Genomic DNA, 27175 nt, shown 5'->3' with positions numbered 1-27175 from the left:
GAACCTGTCTCTTCCAAACATCACAATAAACATGGATGATACATAAAAAGGTTTATTATAATAAAAGAAATCATTGGTGCTTCTGCTAATATTTTACCACATAAAATTTAAAAAACAGAACTGAGATACTTAAGAAATGTACAGAAAATGAACTCAGACTGTCAAATTTATATGCTTGCTGAAAAGTTGGTCTGTAAGACTGATTCTATCACTAAAATAAAAGTAAAGAGCGGAGAGAAAGGAAATAGAATAGATGGAAAAGTTAACCCAGGACAGAAGAGTAGAGAAATGGAATCCCTTTTGCCTAAAATAGATGGAAACAATAATGAGTCAAATAACTAAAATGGCCTGAAATTATAGGAGTAAGTTTGTCTGGATGAAAGGCAGAAAAGGAAGCCAACTATTACCCTAATCTGTCTTTCAATATAAATAATGTTCATTTTCACTGTAAATTTCCTGAGTGGAATATCTGGGTTAAAAATTCATGTGTATTTTAGTCGCATGTGGTTATCTGACCATAGTATCTTACAAGATCATCATCGGTTTCCAACTAGATGCTCTTAGAGTTTGTTTAAAATATGTGGAATCTAGAAGGTTACCTATTTAATACTTAGATGGTTAGTACCAATAATCAATATTTACACCACTAAGAAACTAAATAAGTATAAATGAGATAACCTATATAGGGAACTAAGCACTTTATTTGGATCACAGGAAAAATTCAATAAGTGATAACTATTATTATCATTATTCTTTCTATTTGGTAGATTCCCAAAACATTTAGCACAGAAATATTTTATTTAAAAAAATATATTTCCACAGTCAGAGGTTTGGAAACATTAATGATGAAAAGATATTTTAACAGGATAGAAAAACCATGGTCTGGCTAAAATGAAATTCTTGGATTCAAGGCTGAGGGACCATGAGAAGTTGAACTGTTATTTCCATTTGCTTTCATGACTTTAGTAATAAGCTCCCCTTCATCAGACAACTTGTATTATTCTGAGTTCTGGGCTAGAAAAAGTCAGTTCAGCAGGACCTAATATTTGTACGAAGGAGTCAGGCCTTTTAAATGTTGATATTGATGTTACCTCATTCTATTTTTATACCCTTATTCTGTGCAATTGTCATCATGCATAAGTCCTAAGAGCTTCCTTTCCAGGTAGCTGCATTTATCCTATTTTAGTCTTCTTGTTACAAAGTGAATCTGCTCTTTCCTTTATTGTATTGGGCTTCAGGTTCACTTTTCCAAAATATACTGGTGAATTCTGACCTCTGGCAACTAAGGTTCTCTGTTTACAGAGAACTGAACAGCATCATCTCAATTAAACAGTTTTTTATGATTGTGTTCCCTTGCAGTAAAACAAGAGCTAAGACTAATGAAATCTAAGATATAGAGATTCAGTAGGTAAGTATCTGATGACAGTGTTAAGATGTTCCAATATATGTCATCATATTCCATGATAATGTCATTTGTATATACTCAAAGCTTTTGAAATGTTGAAGATATTAACAATGGAGAAGTTAATAAATCATTTTTAAAAGAAATTAAAATAGCTATGCCTAATGTCTTAGAAGGACACTGTAGCCTAAGACAATACTACAATTCTGGGGCTTGAATCTAACTCTCCAATCTTAATGTTTAGTAAACCTTTTTTATCTTAGGGATTTCCAAGGCATTTTATCTATGAAGTATCCTAAAGCTAAGACAAAGGAACTCAGCAAGAATGGATAAGTAACCAGTGGTACTTAAGGACATCCACTTTAGCAGGGAGCTGATTCGTTTTAATGGAAGGTGAATGCATGGGATATGAGTTATCTAGCCCAAACTATTTAGCTTGCTTTTCTCATAATAGCTTATAGTTCCTGCTTGGATTCATAAGCTAAGTAGTGAAGTAAGTACGTGGATTAATGCATGATAACAATCTATTGCATTTTAGCTCTTTCAAAGTCTGTTGGTCTCTCCTAATTTTTCCCTCTAGAGATAGCCCTCTACACTTCATGAGCTCATCTTGTCCTGTCTGTTTCCTGCTTCAGTAAAAGGATAGGTTAACCCTTGATCCTGAGGGAACCAACTTATTGTTATAAATTACATCACACTAATTGGAAAAGCCCTTCAGAGAGACAGTTGTAGAGTGGATTTCAATTCGCTACACTCTCTTAGGAAGACATAGGTAAGAGAAATGGCACACCCATTATCTGTTATCCCAAACCACAGTTTTGGATAATGGATTCTTTTCTTATGGAAGTACTGAAAAAGCATGTGTGGAACCATTGCCAAGTCCTATGAAAAAGGAAGAAGTAACATCTTTAATAATAAAAATTTATTCTAGAAAATTTGGCAGCCAATAGTTCTAAAATGTATCATACTCTTACACCCTTCCCAGAGTCTTCTGAACGTAATTTAAAAGTTACCATCCTATATTCCCTATCTTAAACAAACAAACAAAAATAAGTGAGGGATATCATAGTAAACACCTATAATTTTGCAAGAATAAATGTACAGAGATATTGTAAAAACTCCACTAACTATTAAGCTGGTTTCATCTTTACTGTTTGGTTCTTTGTTCTGAATTAACAACATTAAATTAACAAGACAGATGATATTGTTTTACCAAGACTAAATCATGGCTCCCAAGGTGACTAACCATAGAGGATTACTCAGGGATTAATTTCTAAAGTAAGAGAAAATTTCATATAATCAAAATTATTCTGAAAATCCTTGAAAGTGGAGAGTGAGGACTCTCAGTAGATCCAATACAGCCAGTTTCATTATTACTGAAACAGATTGTTCTCAGTTATTTCAGTGGGTCCATGATGATAAAAGAAAAAAAGTTATTTTATATAATTGGGACAAGTTGTCATATAAAAAAGGTTACTTCTATACATTTCGAAACTTAGGCAGAGGGATGGACAAACATGAAAAGCAAATAGTAAATGGGCCCAAATGAAGGAACAGGAGATCTGGGTCTTATCTCCAGGTTCATCTGGGGACAGGTATATTGAATGGAACTCTGATTTGAATGAATCCAAGACACAGTTCCTTTGTTGTTTTTGAAACTATCTGGATTATAAATGTAGGTCCTAAAGTAACTTTACAATATTTAATAATAGGGTGATCATGCAAATTAACCAGAAAATGTGCATATTAAAGTTTGTTTTTCTAATGAGAGTTTCTTCAGAATAAAATCTGAGTCTATGTATATATTCCCTGGAGTATTCAAGGATTTCTGAGAGCACATTCTCAGAATATCAGGTTACCCCAGTTAAAGATGCATTGAAAGAAAATAGTCCCCACTCTGAAAGCACTAATACCTTAAGCTATCATGGCAACTGAGTATCTGCTTAGCAAATATAACTGAAATAGGGGCACTGTTAAGACACAACACAAGCTGTACAGAAGTTGTCCTGGAGGCTGCTGAAAGCTTCTTAGCAGATAAACTTCGGTGCTAAATAAAGTAAGCACTACAAAAAAAAAATATCTTCAAGAAAAGAATGCCTTTTAAAGCTGTCACCACAGTGAGTTAGCCTCTTTTGATGTATTCACTGCTATGGGACTGGAAATTACTAGTTTCCATTTGTCCTGTGCCAAGAGAAAATGCATTTATCCATCCTACAAGAAGACGACTTTCACAAATGATGGCCTGTGCTGTTCCCAAAAAAGATCAAATGGAAGGCAGGCAGGCAGGTTCACCAATGTGCTTTTATAATCGCTCTGTGTAGACGGTGTCACAGGATGACTAAAGTCAGAGCACTTTCCTGTTTCCATCTTTTATGAATGCAAAAACAACAACAACAACTTTAGAGTGAACTATTTCTTTTCTCAGAATTACAAACTGCTCAAGAGTCTTATTTCTAAGAAAGGAAGTAAAATGAAAAAAATTAAAAAAGCAAAACAAACCAATGCTAGGTAAATATGGTATCTAAAAAAATAGATGGCACCATTTTATAATTGATTTTTGAGCATTTAATTGAACAACACTATATAGAGAAGCACACAAACCAGATGTATACAGCTCCATGAATTTTCACAAACACACTTGTTTAGCCAGGAACCAGTTTAAGAACAAAGGTCTCCATTCATGTCCCCTTCCTTAGGCATTACATTTTAATTCTTTACATTTATGTACCTATCATATTTAGACATTTTATTCTTTCTTCTAAAGGAGTTGTGTTTTGACTAAAACCAGAAAACCAGGTACATGAAACTAACTAGCTTGTTCACAAGCTTCATTTATAGCCTTTGGTAGGAGTTTTAAATATCATATGTGGTTACTGAAAATCTTTATTTTTTCCCCTTTTCTCCCAGCCAAGTCTCATCAACCACCTTTTACCTCCTTATCTCTGTTTTTAAATATACATTCCTTTTAAAATAGTAATATAAATTTCCCTCCCCATTCTCCCAATAACTGTATGTTTTACCAATTGAGAGCAGAATGTACCTGCAAAATTTAGGAGCTGTGAAAAATGTACCAGATAAAATAAATAATGGAATGAAATGGGGCATTAAGAGTTTTGATCAAAGAAATTCTTTAGATACAATTTGAAACATAAGGCGAAAGACATTTCTCATTTAAAATGGTCTATTAAGAATTTTTTATTGTCTTGAGGACTTTTTTTTTTTAATTATTACTTAAAAGATTCACCCCTCCATCCTCTTTGGATTTTCAACTATTTTGTGCAACAACATGTCCTCCCTCTGTTGATTAATTTAACACCTGTAAATGCTCATGAATTTTAAACAAAGAAAGGGTAACCCTGAAGCAAAATCATCACATTTTATTGTGAAAAAACAGGAAGTTTCTATTCTGCAAACGCTGTGATTTTTCTGCAAGATAGGTTTTTTGAAGCTCAACCTAAGTTCAAGGACTACATTTTCAACCAGGTGTATTATTTAGGGTTCTCTAGGGAAACAGAATCGACAGGAGATATCTGTAAATAGTATGAGATTTTATAAAATTATTTCTCATGACTTTGGGGATGCACAAATCCAAATTTCATAGGGCAGGCAGCAAGCCAAGACCTCTAACACGGTCCCTGAGAAGTTCTCCAGGAGAGGTTAGCTATCTGAAGTAGAGATGGCAATTCTCTCTCTGAATGCTGAAATCGTTTCTCCTTTTCCTTTTAAGGCCTTCAACTGATTTGATGAGACATTTCTCACTGCTGAAGGCACTGTCTTTAATTGATTATAGATATCTTCAGCCATAGATGCAGTTAGTTCACTGATGATTTAGGCTCATGAAATGTCCTCATAGTACCATTAGACCAGTGCTTGCTTGTCCAAACAACTGGATGCCATTACCTGGCCAAGATGACACATGAGCCTAAAAACACACAAATTATCTTCATCAACTTAAAATAATATTATGTGTTGTGTTTTGACTCTTATATGAAAAAAAAATGAAGCCAAGGCATCTAATTTACGAATAATTATATATGCATTTGGTCCTTGGTATTAATTAGAGAATATACATTGAACATTATAGCTCAAATATTTGATTTAACATTAATTTTCAGTCATTTGATATGTTTATGTTGGACTGTGGTTTGAGGATTTAAAAGGTAACATTTATAAAGCACTTCTTAGATGAAAAGTTCTATGTAAATGCTAAGTACCATTATACATTAATTGAAAAATATTGAAACCCCTCAGTGACCAAATTGTTTCTCAAAATTCCCTTAGAACTTAGAGTAATGTAGATCCTTTGTTCAATAAGATGCTAACCACCACCTATTAATAACTTAAGGTAGAGCAAAATATTGCCAGAAACCACAGACACTTCTGCAATGGCACATTATCTATTGTGTTATAAAGACTTACTTTATAACAGTAAGTTATAAAGGAATTCTATTATTAATTATTCATTTCTACTAGAACCCTACATATTTTCTCTAAATTTGTGTTGACAATTAGAGGTCTCCATATTCCAGATTTAACCTTCTCAATAGAAAGTTTCACAACCTATGTGACTGAAACCCAAGTGGAGCAATCCAACTTTTGACTTTTTGTATGAGACTAAGCATAATGCATTAGAATGTATTCTATAGTAGAATTTATATGTACATAACAAACTATTTAAAGAAGTAGACTAATAACTTTATTTTTTCTTCACAGAAAGTATTACATTAAAAAACATAAAAGGCTCCCACACACCCCACTCCCTACCCAATCCCCCCCAACACCAACAACCCCCAACACCACCACAGCACACTCACAGCAATTGAACACATTCTGCAGCACTGCTATACTGCATGGATTATAGTTTACATTGTAGTTTACACTCTCCCACAGTCCATTCAGTGGGTTATGGCAGAATATGTAATGTCCAGCATCTGTCCCTGCAATATCATTTAAGACAACTCCAAGCCCCCAAAATGTCCCCACATCACACCTCTTCTTCCCTCTCCCTGCCCTCAGCAACTACCATGGCCACTGTCTCCACATCAATGATACAATTTCCTCAATTGCTAAAGTCACAATAATTCTATAATAGAATACCAGGAAGTTCACTCTAATCCATATTTTACTCCTCCATCCTGTGGACCCTGAGTTGGTGATGACTACTCTACCTCTATATCGAGGGGGGCTTAGATCCAACATGGTTGATGGGTGCAATTATCCTGCTTGCAGTTGTAGACACTCTCGGTTCCCTGGTGTGGTGGTTGACTATCTTTACCTCCCTGTTAGCCGACCTGTGCAAGTCCAGCAAACTGGAGAGTAGAAGCTGCAACTCTGCTGAGGCTCAGGGCCCAGCTAGCACATGGCCAGTCCAGAGATATAAGTCTCCTGGATATACAATAACCCCAGTGCCAACACAGATTCAGTAAAAGTGACAGAAGGGGTATGTGTAGAAAGGTCACATCTGAGTCCAAATCCATCACACTCAGGAACACAAATTCCAAGGGAGGGCCCATTGACAAGGCACTGAACTCCAGAGCCAACTGCCAGGATCATAGAACCTGTGTGTCTCTGTAGCCCTCAGGAGCACTGGTACCTGGGGTTGTATCTACTTTGGCTGTGTCTAGGATCCTGCTGAGGCATGCATAAGTGCAACCCCTCTGATGATCTCCTGACTTTTTTTTGAAGACTCTTAGCCATACAAACTCATTTGTTTTTACTATTTCCCCCTTTTATTCAAGGTCTTTTTCTAGTTACATTACCAGTTAATTATTGGTAGTAATCCCTCAGTGCCAGGGAGGCTCATCCCTGGGAATCATGCCCCATGCTGGGGAGAAGGTATCTACTTCCCCCCAGCATGGGACATGACTCCTAATGTGTGAAGGTGTGGGAGAGAGACAGAGTGGAAATCTCCCACATTTTTTATGTAACATTTATGTAATCTAAAGTTTCTTTTTAAATAAGAAATTTAAAAGTGTATAAAAATTAAAAGAAATCATCATCAGTATTGTCAAACTCTCCTGTGCATTTAAACCAGACCTCAGGACATGCATAGTGTCTGTCCATTTGTTTTATTAGCTAGGTTGGTCACTATTACTCTTAAGACTATAAGTAATAACTTTATTTTTTAACACTGAATCTTCTGACATCCAATCAACAGAAATAAGCAAAGTATGATATAATGAGGAATCAGATCTTATGGTGAGAAAAAGAAATAAACCCGTAGGTTCAATATTACAATTAAGCTGGAGAAGGAAGGATGTTTACAAAGATTTGGGGCTAGAAAAGTGCTAGGGGAAGAGAGAAAGAAAAAAAGAGTCTTGAAAGTTTCCGAAGATGGAGAAAAGAAGGATTAATATATTATGAAAATAAATAGAGACCACGATGAAGGATCTCCAAACTGGATAAAGAGAATAATGGTTCTCTTGGCAGAAACAGGAAAGTCAGAAAGGTCTCTTCTGGTCCTGGGAAGTTTTTATTTTATTTTGCTAACAGAATATCTTTTAATCGCTTTTAAATGCTGTATTTGAATGGCTTTCTTCAAATACTTCTTAAGGTCATGTGTTGATTTAGACTAACCTTTTTTTACAAGACAGTTCAACTAACATAAAATGGATTTAGACTAACCATTTTTTACAAGACAGTTCAACTAACATAAAATGGAATCAGTAGTAAATGGGAAATAGAATGTGCAAATCCTAACTCTTCTAATGATTTTATTTTCTCAGAATTCCTATCACATAATAAACACAAGTGAACATATCAAGGAAATGAGGGGAGGAGTGAGAGATGAGGTGAAGGATACATGTTGTTAGAGAAAAAAATACCTTGGATAGTGTTACTAGTGTCCTGAACTAGATTTCACTGAAACTGAACTGTATCTCCATATTTTTAAGTAAACCTAAGGAAAAGTAACTTCTTTCTTTTACTTCTTACTTTCCTTTGGTTAAAATGAAATGTGATTTGCTGTTAATTTAAATGGAATTGTAAGGGAAGGATTAAGTTTAGTTTTCACACAAAGGGGAAGCCAGAGCCAGCTCTGCAGTTGGAGGAGAGAGGGAAAGGTGTTCTAGCAGCTTTGGCACCAAGAATTTGAAAAGTGGTGCCAAAGCGAGGGTGGAGCCAAAGCAAGCGCAGCCAATGGTGGGAAGCAAGGGCAGAGCCAAAGTGAGGTGGCCAATGGTGAGAAGTGAGGTTGGGGCTAATAATGACAGTGGCACTGAATTTGAAAAGCAGCATCAGGGGTGAAAGTGGTGCTGAGCACAGCCCAACCTGCTGGAAGGTAGGGAACAGGGGATCAGTGAATCAGAGCAGGAACCAGGTAACTCAGACCTCTTGGATAGGTTGTAACCCCTGAAGTACGCAATCAATGGGGAAGAGGAGAGGGAACTGCATGTTAGGTTTAGGGTATAAACGTCAATATTTTTTGTTGTTTGGCATGCCGGCCATTTCATCCAGGTTGTGCACCCATTCTTGCAAGATCATTATTAAAATTCTTTTTTCCTCCACAATGAGTGAGCTTTTGTTCTTTACAGGTACAGCTTTCTAACAAAATTAATGAGCTGATAACTATTTTCTTATCAGATTGAAAAAAGGAATTAATAATTACGAGTAATTTTAAAAGCATGGATCACAAAGGATAAATAAAAATATAAGGTTTTCTCAAAAAAAAAATCCTGGGAAATAAATGTGAAATTTGAAAAACTATGCTGCATGGGGTTTTTATTTTCCAAAGAAGACATCACTTAAACTAAATCTTAGTGTCCAATGTTAAATTGCTTTTTAGAAAGATGCACATTTTAGGGGATAAAGAATATATTATTCAAAAAAAGAAATACTACTACATTGTTTTACATATCTTCTTGTAACCAAATGAATGAAAATGTAATGGTACTTAATGGTCAGATGTAGGTATTAAAATAAACAGGTGCCCCATAAAATGAAAAGATGAATAAGGATCATTAGTCTCCCATACTGAAGATGATTAACAAAGTTGAAATTCAGGAAGCTAGAGAATCAGTGAGCTCCCATTTATGTGAAGAGATTGGAAAGAGCAATAATAGCCGTCTTTTGGATCATTTGAGAGGTACTGAATAGTCCTAAAATTATTCACATGACTCACAGCAAGCTGCTTGCATATAATCAAGGTTAGAGAAGAGAAGAACAGGAAGAACATCTGATTACAAGCCTTCTGAAATCAGTGGGATTATTGAGCAACCTTATTTAGACACATCCCTAAATTATGAAGGAAATGGATTATTTCATACATCAGAATGAAATGGCACAAATGACATGAGGTAAACAATCTGATCTTCACATTTATTCTATTGTGCATGAGATCATTCTTCTTTGTTCCTAGCGGCTCAAAGGACTTTCAGAAACACTGACTCCATTTCTTGTTTTCTATAGTTAGGGCATGAACTTTGGCATGTATACAAACTAGAAATCCAACACAAATTAAATTCATTAGTTTTTAATAGCATTGGACTAGTAGGCTATACCACCCTTAGGCAAGTCACTTAACCTTTTAGAGCACTGATTTCCATTTCTGTAAAATGAAGGGGCCGGACTTGATGATCCGTTCCATTCTCATTCTTATTCTATTACCCTTATGTTGCTCCATTCTCAGTTTCTGATTATATAAACAAGTGCTTTAAAAACAAACTTCAGTACAACACATAAGATCTAGGTCTTACTGTTTTCTTTTCACATTAAAAGAAAATAAAAGTCATAGTTTCTTCTTTGATAATGACTTTATCTGAAATACCCCTTTATCTGAAAAGGGCTATTGAATTTTTTGCAAGTTGAAAGCTACCTTCCTGCCTCAATTTTCTTCAGAGTTGGTCTCTTAGTCTCTCCCCTTCTCTCAATCTCTCTCTTTCTAATCCTCCTTCACTCTGTACATTTCATTTAAAATTAAAAAAAAAAAAATTATAGGATGGAGGGATATAGCCTATTTTGACCCATTATTCAAGTATCTATCTAGATTAAGTGTGAAGAAGGAACATTTGCAAACCTAAAGGGGAGTGGGGGAGAATCTCCAAAAAAATTCATATATGCATTGCAAGCTTCTATTATTATAGTATTTTAAAATCCATATACCAAGTTTTGTGAAAAACTTAAGAAAAACAATTCTTCATCTTTCTAAGTGAAATACAGAAAGTAGTAGACCAAAGATTTAAGTGTCTGGAACATATGCTTGAGTATAGTCCTAATAATAGGTTCAAATAAAAGTGGCAGAAGTTCCATGTGTAGGGAAACTATAACTGAGCTTAACTCTGTTACACTGGTGAGCATAAATTCCAAAGTAAGGTCCACTGACAGGGTGCCAAATTCCTGAGCTTATTTGTCCTGCTTATAGTGTTTAGATGTCTCTAGAGCCCTCAGGAGCCCGGCTGTTTGAGGCATGGTTTACTGTGGTAGTCAATGAGATCCTGCTGAGATGTTCAGAAGTGTAACTTCTGGAATGACTTCCCAACTCACTTTGAAATCTTAGCCATAAAAACTCATTTGTATTTACCATTTCCCCTTTTTGATCAAGGTCTTTTTCCAGATGCATTGCCATTGGCACTTGGTAATAATCCCTCTATGCCAGGGAGGCTCATCCCCAGTAGTCATGTCCCAAACCAGGGGGCAGGGGGCAGAGGTAGTGCTTTTATATGCTGAGTTTGGCTTAGAGAGAGGCTACATTTGAGCAATAAGGAGGCTTTCAGGAGGTAAGTCTTAGGCAATATATAATACTAGGCTAAGTTTCAATTTCACAAGAAAAGGTTCATAAGCACAATCATCAATATCAAGGGCTGGCATAATGATCTGTCCTCCTTCACTAGGCACTGCCCATATACCTGGGGGATTCTTGCTGTCCTATTAGAGAATGTAGTAGGAATTCAATATTCTTTTGGTGATTATGTGGGTCTCCACCCACTGAGACAATGCACCATGAACACTAGAACATATTCAAATGCCCTAGAGGCATGCGTGCACCCTTTCCCACACATCCCCCTATCACTGACACCCACACCAGTGATCCTTCCCTGCCTCAATTGTGACCCTTGTGTGATCCAAAACCTCTCCATAAATGAAGCCCGAGAAATAACCAAATAAAATTAATAATAAAATAAAATAATAATTTTAAAAATAACAAAATACAAAAATAAAAATTGAAAAATAGGAAAATAGGAAATAAAACAAAATTTTTAATACATTTTGTCTTTCACCACTGTAAGAGATGTTACCTTGCATGAACAGTGACAATTTCTTCCATATGTTCTCCCAGTGTCTTACTTTTTCATTTCATCTTCAAAGATGTATTAGGATGCAGAAAAATCACATAGAAAATACAGGGAATTCACATGTATGCAACACCATCCCCTTTTTCCACTTATCCCTTTTAATAACATTTTACATGTGGGTGGTACATTTGTTACAATATATTCCAGGGATTTAAATCTTTGGTCTGATCATATGATATGATAGGTGAGCCCTGAATCTTAGCAGAGTTGCAAGACCTACTCTCCAGTTCATTGGACTCACCCAGGATAACTAACAAGGAGATGATGATGGACAACGACCATCCCAAGGAACAGAGAGTATTTGCAACTGCAAAAAATAAAGTTCCATCCATCTACCCCATGGGATCTAAGCCCCCTCTCAATTAGAAAGAGAGTAGGCATCACCATCCATAAATCCTAAGATTGGGGAATGAACAATGGGCTAAAGTAGAATTATTATTCTATTATTGATTTATTATTATTCTAGCAATGGAAGAACTTTTATCAATGATATAAAGTCATTGGCCACCAGAGGTCCTGAGGGGAGGGAGAGGGAAGAATAGGTGTAACATGGGGGCATTTTCAGGACCTTGGAATTGTCCTGCATGACATTGCAATGATACAGGCCATTATACATTTTCGTCGTATTTATAAAATTGTGCAGGGTAGAGTGTAAACTATAATGTAAACTATAATCCACTATTGGTGGCAATGCTTCAAAATGTGTTCATCGATGGTAACAACTCTACCACACTAAAGAAAGATAGTATTAATGTGGAAAAGTGTGTGTGGGGGGGTTGGGCATGTGGGAATTCCCTGTAATTTTTATATAACATTTATACAAACTGAAGCTTCTTTAAAAAATAAAAAAAAAAATTATTAAAAAAAGAAAGTACTAGAATAACCAGGCAGAAATTAAATGCAGTTTCTTCTTTCAAAGCTCCCCTTTCCTTAAGAGAATTGAGACTTAATTATACTTATTTCGGTAAAGGCAAATTATTCTGCTCTTGACCCAAGCCCCAAGAGGTTGGCCTGACACACCTGTAGTAAGGGAAAAAATGTAAAAGTGATTATAAAACTCTTATCAGGAAAATTTGAGCACCAGTTGTCAAACTTTAGTTTGTATAAAAATGAACTGAGAGCAGATGTAGCTCAAGTAGTTGAGTGGCTGCTTGACAAGTTATTAGGTCCCAGGTTCAATCCCTGGTACCACCTAAAAAAAAATTAACTGAGGAGCTTGTTAGAATTTCTGAATCCTTGGCCCAGTGATGTGATGGTAAATGTTTAACAAAAGGTTTGATGAAAAAATTTGTGCATGTATAAGTTTATTATAATTTTTACTGATATAAAAGTTGTGATGGTTAGGTTAATGAGTCAAATCGGCCAAGTAATTGTGCTCAGTTGTTTGGTTAAGCAAGCACTGGACTGACTGTAATCAAGGACATTTATGGACGTTAGTCATCAGTGAGTTCATTGCAAAGATGGCTATTACATCTACAATAACCAAGGAAATTGCCATTAGCAATGAGTGAGGTTGTGCCCAATCAGTCAAATGTCTTAAAATGGGAAGTAATTTCAGCATTCAGAGAAAATTACCTGCGGTCACCCCTCGGGCTGAAGTGTGGTTTGCTGGCCCGGCGGGGGAGCGGCCATGGTAGGCCTAATTCCAAGCCGCTGCCCCCATAATAGGGTGGCTGGTCGGACTCACCGCCACCCCTGAAGGGAGCTCGGCATGGGCGCAGAGTGCCCTCGGGTCTCCCCTTCTCGGCAGCCATGCTTCCGCGGCCGCCCCTCCTCCCGGATAGCTCCACACCATGCCTTAGGAGGCAACACCCTTCTTCTTCTTTCTCCCTGCGCAGGCGCAGGGCGGAAAATTCCAGTCTGCCTTTCCACCCCCACCCCCCGACAGCAACAACAGCCAGGCATGGGCGGGAAACTCAAGTCTGCCCTCTACCCCAGCAACAGCAGCCACCAATCCCTAAACCCTGCCACTTCCCCCAGCAACAGCAACAGCCAATCCCTAACCACCACCCCTCCCCCTTCCAGTACCTCCCACTGACCTTTCTCCGGCAACCAATCAGAACAGGGCGTGGCTTCGACCAATCAGCCTTCCCCAGCCCCTATAAATTGTTGCCTCTCCCTCAATAAAGTGGACTTGCGTGTTTACCTTGTCTCTGCGGTAGTTCTTCTGCCGTGCGCCCTCCAGTCCTGAGAGCCCCTGACAAGGGCCTGGCCTCCCTTGTCCCCAGTTCGTCGCCTGCTTCTCCGGGCAACCCCCTCGTCGCTGGCTTCGCCGGGCGACCCCATCAGCCGAACCACGCAACCCCTGTGAGACCGACCCCTCGTCTGCTGCCGGACCGACCCCTCGTCCCAAGCTGGACCGACCCCTCATCCGCAGTCAAACCCCACCTCTACCGACTGAGCAAACTGTCGCAATTACCAGCTTAACTTTGGAGAGCCCAAGGCTCCTGGGAACTCATCAAGGACCTTCACTGGAACCCCTGGTTTGCAGTAGGCCTGTGGAATTTGGACTTGTGTATTCCCAAGGTCACATGAGAGAATTTTATAAAATCTCATACTATTTACAGATATCTCCTGTGGATTCTGTTTCCCTAGAGAACCCTGACTAATACATCTTAGTACCTGCCAAACTAAAGCTTGCACTCTCCAGCCTCTGGCCTGCTGTAGGAAGTCTGGACCTTCTTCCAGCCCTGAGGCAAATACCAGCCAAACTCCAGCATGCATTGCCTAACCTCCACTCTGCCCAGAGAAATCTGCCTTCCAACCCTTGCCTAGAAAGATCAATCCTGATTCACCAGATGAAAGTGCAAAAGAATTTCCTAGGATCAGGAGCTTGTAAGACATTTCTAATCCTTCTCCTTATGCACCCCCACCACCCATTTTCTCTTCAAGACCTATTACTAGACTAAAATCACAAAACCCCCAAAGGTGAAGTACAAAGTGTGACACCTGAGGAAGTACACTATACTCTAAAAGAACTGCAAGAGTTTTCCAACTTATATATAGAGAAATTGGGGGAATATGTGTGGGAATGGATATCAAGGGTATGAGATAATGGTGGAAGGTTTATAAAGTTGGGTCAGAAAGAATTTATTGATATGGGCCCACTAAGTAGAAATTCTGGATTCAATGCTGTAGCTTGAGGGGTTAGAAAGGGCTCTAAGTTTGTTTGGGTGGCTGACTGAAACATGGACCAAAAGATGGCCTAGCATGTCTGAGGCTGAGATGCCTGATTTACCCTGGTATACGGTAGAAGAGGGAATTCAAAGGCTTAGAGAGATTGAAATGCTAGAATGGATTTACCAATTAAGTCCTGCCCACCCACTCAGGAATGTCCAGAGGACACACTTTTAACCAAGACTGTGATGAATAAATTTGTAGGACTAATTCCATCTTCCCTGAAGAGCTCTGTGATTGTTCTTCTTGGTAGTCCAAATATTACTGTAGGAACTGCTGTAATGGAACTAGAGTCCTTAAACATTATGGGGAAGATTGAATCTCTGGCCAGTAAAAGTCAAGTATCAGCAGTTAATCATCAAAGATAATGTAGGCGTGGCTACTGCAACTAAAGGCAATTCAAAGTAGTAATCAAAACAGTCTGAGTCGCATAGAGCTGTAGAGTTGGCTAATAGATCATGGGGTATCTAGAAGTGAACTACATGGGCAGTCTATAAATTCATACTTGATCTGTCTAAGTAGAGTTCTAGTTGGAGTGAACAAAACCCTAACTTGAATTACAGACACAGAGAATAACAGCCCCTTAATCAATTCCCAGACTTGAGACAGTTTACAGACCTAAAGCCCCTTGAATGAGGAGAAGGCCAGGTCCGCTTGGGGAAGGATTCTGTTATACTGCCAAAAATTTATACTGTTAATCTTCCTTCTAGCTTTCCCCAAGGAGACCTACAGCCTTTTACCGAGTAACTGTGCACTGGGGAAAAGGAAATGTTCAGACATTTCGGGGATTATTAGACACTGGTTCAGAAATGACATTAATTCCAGGGAACCCAAAATGTCACTGTGGCCCACCAGTCAGAGTAGGGTCTTATGGACTTTAGGCGATAGATGAAGTTTTAGATCAGGTCCATCTCACAGTGGGTCCCTGGAAACATTCTGTGGTTATTTCCCTAGTTCTAGAATGCATAATTGGAATAGACATACTCAGTAACTGGCAAAATCCCCACACTGGATCCCTGAGTTATAGAGTGTGGGCTATTATGGTAAGAAAGGCCAAGTGGAAGCTACTAGAACTGCCCCTACCTAGCAAAATAGTAAATCAAAAGCAATATTGAATTACTGGAGGGATTGCAGAGATTAGTGCCACCATCAAGGATTTGAAGGATGCAGGGGTGGTAATTCCCACCACATCCCCATTCAACTATCCTATTTGGACTGTGCAGGAAACAGATGGATCTTGGAGGATGAGAGAAGATTATCATAAACTTAACCAGGTGGTGACTCCAATTGCAGCTGCTGTCCCAGATGCAGTATCATTGTTTGAGCAAATAAACACATCCCTTGGTATCTGGTATGCAGCTATTGTTCTAGCAAATGCTTTTTTCTCAATTGCCATTAGTAAGGCCTAGAAACAGTTTGCAATCAGCTGGCAAGGCCAGCAATATACCTTCACTGTCCTGCCTCAGGTGTATATCAACTCTCCAGCCCTATGTCATAATATTGTCTGCAGGGAGCTTGATGGTCTCTCCCTACCACAAGATATAACTCTGGTCCATTATATTGATGATATCATGTTGATAGGGCCTAGTGAGCAAGTAGTAGCAAAAACTCTAGACTAAATGGTAAGGCATTTGAGTGAGAAAGGATGGGAAATAAATCCAACTAAAATACAGCAGCCTCCCACCTCAGTGAAATTTCTAGGTGTCTAGTAGTGTGGAGCATGGCTAAATATCCCTTCTAAAGTGAAGGATAAGCTGTTGCATCTGGCCCCTCCTATGACCAAAAAAGAGGCACAATGCTTAGTTGGTCCCTTCAGATTTTGGAGACAACAGATTCCTCATATGGGTATGCTACTCCCAACCATTAACTGAGTGACCAGAAAAGCTGTTAATTTTGATTAGGGGCTGGAACAAGAAGAGGCTTTGCAACAGGTCCAGGCTGCTGTGCAAGCTGTGCTGCTACTTGGACCATATGATCCAGCAGATCCAGTGGTGTTGGAAGTGTCAGTGGCAAATAGAGACGCCATCTGGAACCTTTGGCAGGTCCCTATAGGAGACCCTTAGCATTCTGGAGCAAAGCCATGCCATCCTATGCAGATAACTACTCTTCTTTTGAGAAACAGCTTTTGGACTGCTATTAGGCCTTAGTAGAGACTGAATGCTTAATCATGGGCCATCAACTTACCATGAAATTTGAGTTGCCTATCATGAACTGGATATTGCCTGATCCACCAAACCATAAAGTTGGGCATGCATAGCAGCACTCCATAATAAAGTGGAAATGGTATATATGAAATAGGGCTTGAGCGGGTCCTGAAGGCACAAGTTATATGGGGAAGTAGCCCAAATGCCCATGATCACCACTCTTGCCATGTTACCTTCTCTTTCCCAGCTCACAGTTTTAGGTTCTTGGGGAGTTCCTTCCAAACTGTTGACTGAGGCAGAGAAAATTCAGGCCTGGTTTACAGATGGTTCTGCACTATATGCAGGTACCACCCGAAAATGGACAGCTGCAGCATTATAACCCTTTTCTGGGATGTCCCTGAAGGACAGTGGTGAGGTCAAATCCTCCCAGTGGGCAGAACTTTGAACAGTGTACCTGGTCATTAATTTTGCTTGGAAGAAGAAATGGCCAGAGGTGCACTTGTACACTGATTCATGGGCTATTGCCAATGGTTTGGTTGGATGGTCAGGTACTCACGTCATTGCCCAATAGGTTCATGAACAAAGTGGCTATGCAGGTGGGGATGGAGGTTATACATGGGCTCAGCAACATGGATTTCCCCTCACCAAGGTTGACTTGACTAGAGCCACCACTGAGTGTCCAATCTGCCAGTAGCAGAGACCTACACTCAACCCCCAATATGGCACCATTCCCCAAGGTGATCAGCCTGCTACCTTGATTACATTGGACCATTTCCATCATGGAAGGGGCAGTGATTTGTTTCAACTGGAATAGACACTCTTTGTATATGAGTTTGTGTTCCCTGAATGCAATGCTTCTTCCACAACTAACACGTGGACTTACTAAATGATTTATCCACCACTATGGCATTTCACACAGTATTGTTTCTGATCAAGAAACTCATTTCACAGCAAATGATGTGTGGGAGTGGGCACATGCCCATGCAATCACTGGTTTTACCATGTTTCCCATCATCCTGAAGTAGCTAGATTCATAGAATGGTGGAATGGCCTTTTCAAGAGTCAATTACAGTGCCATCTAGGTGGCAATACTTTGCAGGGCTGGAACAATGTTCTCCAGGAGGCTGTATATGCTATATATCAGCATCCAGCCTATGGTGCTGTTTCTTCCATAGCCAGGATTCATGGTCCAGGAATCAAGAGGTAGAAATTGGAGTGGAACCATTCGCTATTTCCCCTAGGGATCCATTAGAAAAATTTTTGCTTCCTGTCCTTGCAACCTTAAATTCTGCTGGTCTACAGGTCTTAGTTCCAAAAGGAGGATTGTTTCCACCAGGGAACACAACAATGATTCCCCTGAACTGGAAGTGAAGACTGCTACCTGGCCACTTTGGGCAACTTGTGCCTCTGAACCAACAGGCAAAGAAGGGAATTACTGTACTGGCTGGGGTGATTGATAGGACTACACATACATAATGGGGGTAAAGAAGAGTTTGCCTGGAGTATAGGAGATCCTCTAGGGTATCTCTTAGTACTTCCATACCCTGTGATTAAAGTCAATGGAAAACTGCTAAAACCTAATCCAATCAGGACTAACAATGGCTCAGAATCTTCAGACATCAAAGTTTAGGTCATCCCACCAGGCAAAGAAACATGGCCAGCTAAGATGCTTGCTGAGGGTAATGGGAACATGGAATAGGTAGTGGAAGAAGCAAATGATAAAATGAACTTCAACCACATGACTAGTTACAGAAACAAGTACTGTAATGGTCATGAATATTTCTTCCTTGTTTTCTTATGAGTATGATTGTATATGTATATAAAATGAATACCTTTGTTTTCTTACCTACCTTTTCCATTACCATATGATAAAAGTTGTATTAGTTTAATGTCATAATATTTAAGGATGTCAAGTTTAAGAGTGAATATTACCCAACTGGCTCCTGCAAGCAAATGTCAACCAACTCCAGTACACCACTGCCTGAGCCCTATCTTCACAACATTTAATTCTGTAGGTCTGATTTGAACAAGGAATTTTCATTTTAAAAAGCACCTCAAGGAGATTCTGGTACAGGTAGCCCTCAGGTCAGACTTTGAGAAATCCTGACCTAGACTATGTGCTTTAAAGGTAATTCTATTAAGATCTTCTGGCTACTAATCATTTTAATGAAACAATTTGTTTAAATAAACACTGGGCAACAATTTTAAAGCCAGGAAACATCTAGGGCAAGTAAGGATGTGGGACTTTCTCTTTCGCTGTCAATCGTACATTGGAAAAGCTATTTGTTGGCTAATTTGGTGGAATCTGTTAAGATGTAAACATGTCATGATCCAGAAATTCTATTTCTAGAAATCTATTCTGCAGTAGCAATACCTAAACATTTAGCAATTCATAAAACATTTCTAACATTAAAGTTCACTGTAACATTGCTTGCAATAGCAAAAAAAAGTCAGAACATAAACATCTTTAATAGGAAATAGGATGCATAAATTATGGTATATCCATTATCAATGGTTACTATAAATATAATGAAGGAACATTACATGTTCTGCTGTAGAAATGGGTCCAGAGTAAACTGTTAAATTAAATTGTCAATTACAACAGATGCAGATCAATAAAGAGAGTATGATGTGATTTTTGTTAAAAATTTGGAAGTTCATAGGTATATATCTATGGTTTCTGTGTATATGTAGAGATGTTGAGATAATGTATAAAGAATTGGCAGATATGAACAGTAGTTACATTATGGCATGGAGAGGAAGGGAGGTTGAACTGAAGGGATTTTTTAAATAGTAAAGGCATTGAGTGATTTTTTAATCTTTTAAAATGTTTTACCATATTTTCCAAAAGATGAAAAATAAACTTAAGGAGAAAAAAACTCCTTTAAATGGGCACTATGCAAATATATCCACGTCTTCCAATCCTTATTAGTGCTTTAACTGATAACTCAGGTATTAAGGAATGTCTTTTTTGTGTGTCCTAATACTTGTACTTTTTTGCAATTCTGAAATCTAAAAAGCTCTGGATACCTAAAGTTTCCCCTCTCCCATAAAGTTTGGCAACAAAATCTGACCCAGACTGATGTAAAGATATTTATGGTCTTTATTTATCCCTTTTAAAGTGACTATTTAAACATTTTGCTATAGAAGTATTAGTAAATTTGTTTAGGAATGGTGCTTGGATTCCCTAACATGATATAATATATGATTTATGCACTCGAATACCTTTTGAAATATTAAAAGTTTTAAATTCCAGGCCACATTTGGATCAAAGCACTTTGAGTAAAGCTTTGTGTCCTTATATAAGAGAATATTAAAGAAATCAGAAGTGGGAGTTGGGAAGAAAAAGACTTGGCAGTAGGCAGAAGTATCACAACCTGGGGAGACAAAAGGGAAACTGCAGAAAAGTACATCCTTCCTGGAACTACATTCCTGTATCTGGAGCTAAGAACTTGGGAATATTCTGCATATTCTGGAATGAAAGATCATAGTGAAACTAACCATAAGATCAGTATTTTGGAAGGGGATTAGGATTCCTGGCCTGTGTGCCTATCTAGGGAGTGCCAACCTGCGTGCTAGAAAGGGGCCTTCTAAGTTTACTTTTCAGTATAGAGACTCAGGGATTTTAAGGCCTCTCAGCTGGGGGTTTGGGGATCATTAACAACACACCCCATATTGGCAATTTTGAAGGAGATCCTTAAATATGTACAGTAATCTAGAATGCTCTAAATATACAGACTTAACACCCCACCTCATAGCATTCTTCACTTCGCAGAGGAGTGAGTAAAAGCAGGCTTGGTCTATCATGCTGGAAGGCATGCTGCAGGAAGCTACTTTTACAGATTAGAGAAGACAACAGAGGAAGTAATGGGGAGCCAACTTCCTGACCCAGTTTCCCTCTGTCTCGACAATCAGATATCAGGGAGTCAAGAGCACTCTAATGCTTATACTGAAGTCAAAAGAGTCTGCTTCATACTGGAATGAAATACTTTTAAGTGTACCTGCCCTGCCACTGATCTATGTTCCATCTTGTTCAAAACGCATTAGCAAGAGATTTTTCCAAGGCTTACAATTTCAAAGCTTTTTCCAATAGCTTCCTAGAGTAGTCTTATAAGAGGCAGAGATGCAGCAGAAGCTACAGTGGAATTAGAATTCTTCAGGAGTCCCCTGTTCTCCCTGCCTGCCGCCACTGCCTTACTGCTCTTGCTCCACTAGACGGTCAGCTGTGGGTAGGAACGGCACCATCTGTGCGAGTATGCGTCCACGAACACCCACCTTTCTGGAACTAAGCCAGTACCTAAAGGGATCACTTCCAGAGTGAAACAGAGGAGAAAGGTCAAGAAGACATCAACTCTGAAAATCACCAAGTCCCCTGGTTTTATTCAAAAATTTTCCTTTGGGGCTTCATGTCCGAGTCTGTTTATACCAAATTTAGTAATAATTGTGTTAAACTTAGCTATCTAGATTTCATATCTAAAGTATCCATTTAGAAGAAGGGAAAAGGGTAGCTATAGGAAACGAGTATCTTCTAAACTAGGTGTGTTCTCCTGCCTGCTTTTTGATTCCCTCTCTCCAAGCACTGACTTGGTATTGGATCGCATTACTACAATTATTGTGCTGTTTGTATCTTTCCCCTATTGGACCTTAAGGGCAGCAAATTGCCGTTACTACATCTTTACCTCCACGTAGTGCTTTGGGTGAATTAAAATGAGTTGAAGTGTGACAATAAAGGCTATAGACTACAAAAAAAAGGCAGAAACAAGAAGGCAATATGCCCAGTAACTTGGAAAATCTCTATGTCCTCTTAAGAATTTGAGGGAAATTACTGTGTAATTATTGACACTCAGAATGATATCCTAGAAGTATGAAGAAGAGGGGGGAGAGATACCATTTATTGTCCATCTACTCTGTGTCAGACACACCTGTAGGCTTTCAATATACACTATCTATTTTAATTTCATAAAGCATATTATAGCTTAGAAAATTTTCTATCCAAAATGTTTTAAAGTTATATGACTTAAAGAGTTAAAACTTGAGCCATCTGGAAAATTTGGCCATTGAAAATGACTTGTTCTCTAAGAGGTCTAAGTAGAATTTTATGATCTGATTTTACTACTATAACACCAGAAATTTGGAGACTAAACTTCCTAGATCTCACGTAAAAGAGAGTAGAAAATAGGATCCCCTTGTTTCATTCATTTCATTTATAATATAAGTATTAAATACCACTCTAAGGAAAATAAATCTTTTGGCTATACTCCCAGGAATGTGCTATAATGTAGTTGTACTTCGAGGGCTGTGACGAAGGAGTGAAAGCAAGCCCTGAATGTATATGTGTGTGTGTGCGTGCGTGTGTGTATACTTGATCATACCTGGTAGTTTTCTAGGATTTAAGTAAGTAGACTGCAACTGGGCAAGTTTGCCAGTCTAAAAATAACCAAGGTAAAACATTTGGGAAGATATCCTTACTTCCATTCTAAGAATATCAGTTCCAATTTCAGTTGGGAGGTGGGTGCAGTACATGGATCTTCCAATTTGAAAAATGAGTTGTTGGGAACTATTAAGCAATGCCAGAAACTCTAGAAATGAGAGGACAGTTTTCTTAAAATCTGCCTGGGCCAAAACATCCAGAAAAAAAATCTGTTACATTCTGCTATGATATAAGGAGAATTTTCTCTTTGGAAAAAGACTATAGGAAAAACTTGGGGAAAAAAAAAAGACCGGGAGGAATCCCTAGTTTAACTATTATAATTTTCTTAAGGGCAAGGACTCAGTCTTACAGTTTATCTTTACATAACTGCACTGTGAATAATAAAACTGCTGAGGAACAGGAAATAGCTTAACTAGGAAGCTTCTACTGGCAATGTGTCAGGCATTTATACACTTCTTTGTCTAAACATAATGAGAAACTACAATGGCCTTATAAAGTAACCAACATCCTCTTTATATTATGGGCAACTATGGCAAAAGATTGCATTTAGGGGAATTTATGTTGCCTCTGAGGCCTTTACAGGGACTATAATGGTAATAGCTAACATTTGCTGAGCAGTTACTAGGTACCTTATATGTACCATTATAATCCCCATTTTATAGATGAGGAAAGGGAGGCACAGAGAGGTTTAGGAAGTTGGCCCAGCCCACAAAAACTAGTACATGACAATACAAGGTTTTAAACCAGGCTCTCTGGTTCTAGAGTACCCCACCCTTATACCATGCACCACCTATATGGGACTTTCATTTCTATTTGGACCACATTGTTTTCTATGCATATATTAAAAAACAAAACAAAGAAGTCAAAATATACCAGCCTTTCAGAGCCCCATTCCTGTCTCATTCTGGCCTCCTAAAACCCCAATCCTTCCTTCATAAGTAACTTCCCCCTGCACTCAAGGCCAGGACTAAATAGCTTTGTGAAATGAAAATCCAGGCAGGGTCCAGCAATTTTAGTGCTGTCAGCAACTAGTGGCTGCCAGCTGAATAAAGTCCTAATTAGGTTCTCTAAAGCCTGGCCCTTGCCTTCACCTGTCTTCTTCTCCACTCTTCTTATCTCTTGCCATTTCTCCCTTTGCATTTCACGTGCCAGTAACGCCAAATTACTTAGAGTTCCTTGTGTGCAGGAGGCTGCTCATGCCTCTCTGTCTGCATATGACTTACCCTGGACTGGAATGTGTCTGCACTCAGCCTCTGCCGATGTGGGAGCTCCTGCTCCCCATCAACCCCGTGCACTGGTTCCATCTTTTGAGAAGCCTTCCCCAAGGGATGGAGCCCTCCTCTCCCAGGCAGACCTGCACGCTCGGCCCTGCCGAGTGCCTAGTGCATATTTCTGTTATTGCCTAGACAAGAGCAGTGTTTGTGTACTTCTCCCCTGCCAGATCAGCCTAAGCTTCTGAGAGCAGGAAGATCTGTATACTCAGCACTAGCACAGGCCTGACACCATGACTGGCATGGCATTAATAAATGTTGACTGTTGTTAAATGATGCTTTTACAGCTTCACATGCTGTACAATTAAAAAAAAAAAATTATGTAATCCCACCAAACCTACCCTAATCACACCTTCAATCTTTTCCTACTAATAGAGACTACAGTCCAAGGCATATCCAGCTGGCTTCTGGTTATGCTCTCTCAGCTTTATTGCATTCTGACAAGTCTTAGAAGACATTTTATCTTCACTGTTGGTACTTTATTAAAGAAAAGTCCTAGGCTTCTGAACTCTCTAAAATTTTCCCTGTGTGGAAAAATGCTCACACCCTTCAGCCAAACATTTTCCCACATTTCAGAAGAATGCAGTCATTTTCTAATAGTATTTTTCTGTTTCTGATTTGCTATTTATATACTTAAAAATATCATCAATAGTTTTCACTGACAATAGTACTAAAACTGTAATAGGGTGATGTATATATGCACACATACATACATATAATGTATTTTAAATAATTAAAAATAGAGAAAGATATAATAATTTCTATTTCCAGGTGCAATGGGAGATATGGATGAGATCACAACATAGAAACTTTCTCAGTCATAAATCACTCCTTTTACAAAATCAGGCATGTGGAGATTCATGTGAACTCTTTCTCGTCATGAAGACATGAGTGGGAATGTTATCCACTAACTGATATGTACTAAAGGAGTTAACATGGTGCTTCTAACATATAATTATAAAGATACTATAACCTTTTAAGGGGAAATAAATCACACAATCCTGTCTTTCATACACATTAACTATTTCCTTCTTTCATCATTTCTTACAGTCCTTGTAAACATACAAGTATTTATATATTTTTATATATAGTCTGTATAAAATTTTTAGATTTGCTATTTTTGTTTGTATACTATTTATTTAACCAGTACCCTATTAAGGGACACTCATTAACTTTATAGTTTTTCGTATTAATAATGTGCATAAATAACTGTGGGTTGGTAGTTCACCATTAAAAACAAAACAAGGGAAACGGACTTTGGCCCAGTGGTATTTTTCCCTTTGTTTTTAACAAAACCTTGTTTTAGCACTACAGTTAACAAGTTAAGATTAGGTTATACTCCAAAAATTGAAAAATTTGTCTGTAATTGAAAGCATATTTGAACACAGAAACAAGTTTTATTTGGAAGTTAAGTTTGTGGGCTGGTTCACAGGAGCTTACTTAATGGATATATGACTATAGTACTAATTACAATTTTTCAATTACATAAAATGATTCTTTCCAATACTTTTTTCCGGAAGAGAATTACATAGATTATCCCAGTTCCAAATGCCAAGAATCTATGGAACCCCTCTCCACACAGGGCTCTGTCAGCAGAGGTCCTAGAGAATATTTTATAGGCAGAGATGGACCTCTACTTCTAGACTTAGCTGCTGGATAGAATCTAATGTGTTTTAGGGAAGGATCAGGAAATGGATCATATTAGTTAGGATGCTAAATTATAGAATTCAAGGGAATATGTATAAGACAGCAAATCACAGTAGAAAATCCAACAAGTCAAGGAGATGAATGGTTAATAGTCACACTCCATGAACACAAAGGTGTGAACTGGGAATGCAACTGAAGTTTGACTTAATACAGCAGAAGGAGTAACATGCACCGTTCTTGGTTGCCTTGGTAACAGGCCCCTTCTCCAAGTTCACGATTGTACAGTAAGAAAAGGGAGGTTTAAATGAAATACAGAGTAATCATGGTTAGAGCAACAGGTCACAAAGTGAGCACGTAGGGGTACCTGGAGGTGGCCGGGGTATGTGCCATGTTTAGATTATCGATAAAACATTGACTTGATTCTAGTGTTTGAGAATTTCCCTGGTATGGCCAATTCTACCCGTTTTGACTCTCTCAAAAGTTTGCTCAGAGCAATGCAAATACAACACAGGCCTCCTTTCCTTTCTGACAATGCTTTTGGGAAGGCATATCTCAATAGGAGCAGATAAATAAGACAATATATTGGAAAGTGAAAGAACCTTAAAATCAGCATAAGAAAGGCACAGGAAGATATATATATGCATAAGAGAATATAACTTTCGAGAAAAGGTCATTCCTTCCCTAGTCCCAAATTAAAAGAAAAAAGAAAGGCAGCTGTCCCACAGTGGGCAGAGGGTGTGCACAATTCCTCATTCTAATATGTGGACAATAGAATATATATCTTGAACAATATAGTATTCAACATTTCAAACCTTACCTCTAAAAGCACTAATATCCCCATAGTGTACTTGCAGTACAAAATATTTACTTCCAGTCTCTCCTCCAACTCTGAATCCAACACCTAAAGATTTATAAAAGACAATAAATTAATATTTTGGAAATCGAACTCAATATGGAAATAGAGTAGCTAATCTCAGGTTGCTAATCTCTGAGATCCAAAAGGAAATAAACAGCATATAACACACTAAATTTTGTTACATGGAAACCAAAATAAACTACGTATTCATTGACAGTTTTCTAATATAATCAATTTTCCTTCTCAAAGTTCTGATGGAATTCTATTCATAGTTCCCACTTCAAAACTAGAGTAATCATTTATACTTTAAGGGGACAGTTCACTCATATTGAAAAAAACAAAAAGAAATCTTTATATTGTAACTATATAATAGACATATGTAAACCTAGTCTCTCATTTTATTTTCACATATATTCCCATTTATTTTTATTTTCTACTGAATAAAAGAAATAGGCTTCTCAGGAGAATCTCAGAGGAATTATTTTTCTTACTATATGAAAACAAGTATCTGCAAAAGTGTCATTGAAGAAACCAGAACCAGATTACAAAGTCCAGTGTGCCAGTGAAATAACGGAATCAGAAGGGTTCCTAACAGTTTTATCATTAATAGATTTTGCTAGTTAGCTAAAAAAAATCTTCAGAGAACAGAATTACAGGTAGAGAAGAAAATTCTAGCTGCTCTACAAGTGCATCTTAAAAATGTCAACAAATCTATGACAGAACTCCCTGTTAGTTTCCAAACTTGTTAGGTAGAGGCTGCCTGGTAAATTACAGAGTGAATTCAGAGGCTGATTTGAAACAAGGCAAATCAGACACCATTTAATGATACTGGCATGAGTTAGGGAGGCAAGAGAACAGCACCTGTGCAACATACCATCCCCAAATCACGTCAGAACTATTCTGTAACAGCACCATGATGCACAATCCTTTTAATATTTTAAAACAACACCCAGGTTAT

At 38.2% G+C, this 27175-nt stretch overlaps 1 protein-coding gene across 15 annotated transcripts in view; it reads right to left on the bottom strand.

Moving 5' to 3' along the window:
• Positions 1–27175, bottom strand: part of PAM (peptidylglycine alpha-amidating monooxygenase) — a 311548-nt gene that overhangs the window by 90155 nt on the left and 194218 nt on the right. For all 15 annotated transcript variants that reach the window (XM_058276787.2, XM_058276770.2, XM_058276809.2 and 12 more), the window contains one exon: positions 26179–26262. In XM_058276787.2, the coding sequence (XP_058132770.1) occupies positions 26179–26262 (84 nt within the window). The remainder of the gene's footprint in view (positions 1–26178; positions 26263–27175) is intronic.

Source organism: Dasypus novemcinctus, chromosome 2 (genome assembly GCF_030445035.2).
Source record: "Dasypus novemcinctus isolate mDasNov1 chromosome 2, mDasNov1.1.hap2, whole genome shotgun sequence".
Lineage (NCBI taxonomy): Eukaryota > Metazoa > Chordata > Mammalia > Cingulata > Dasypodidae > Dasypus > Dasypus novemcinctus.
The sequence above is the reverse complement of the archived record's forward strand: the minus strand, read 5'-3'. Positions and strand labels throughout refer to the sequence as shown.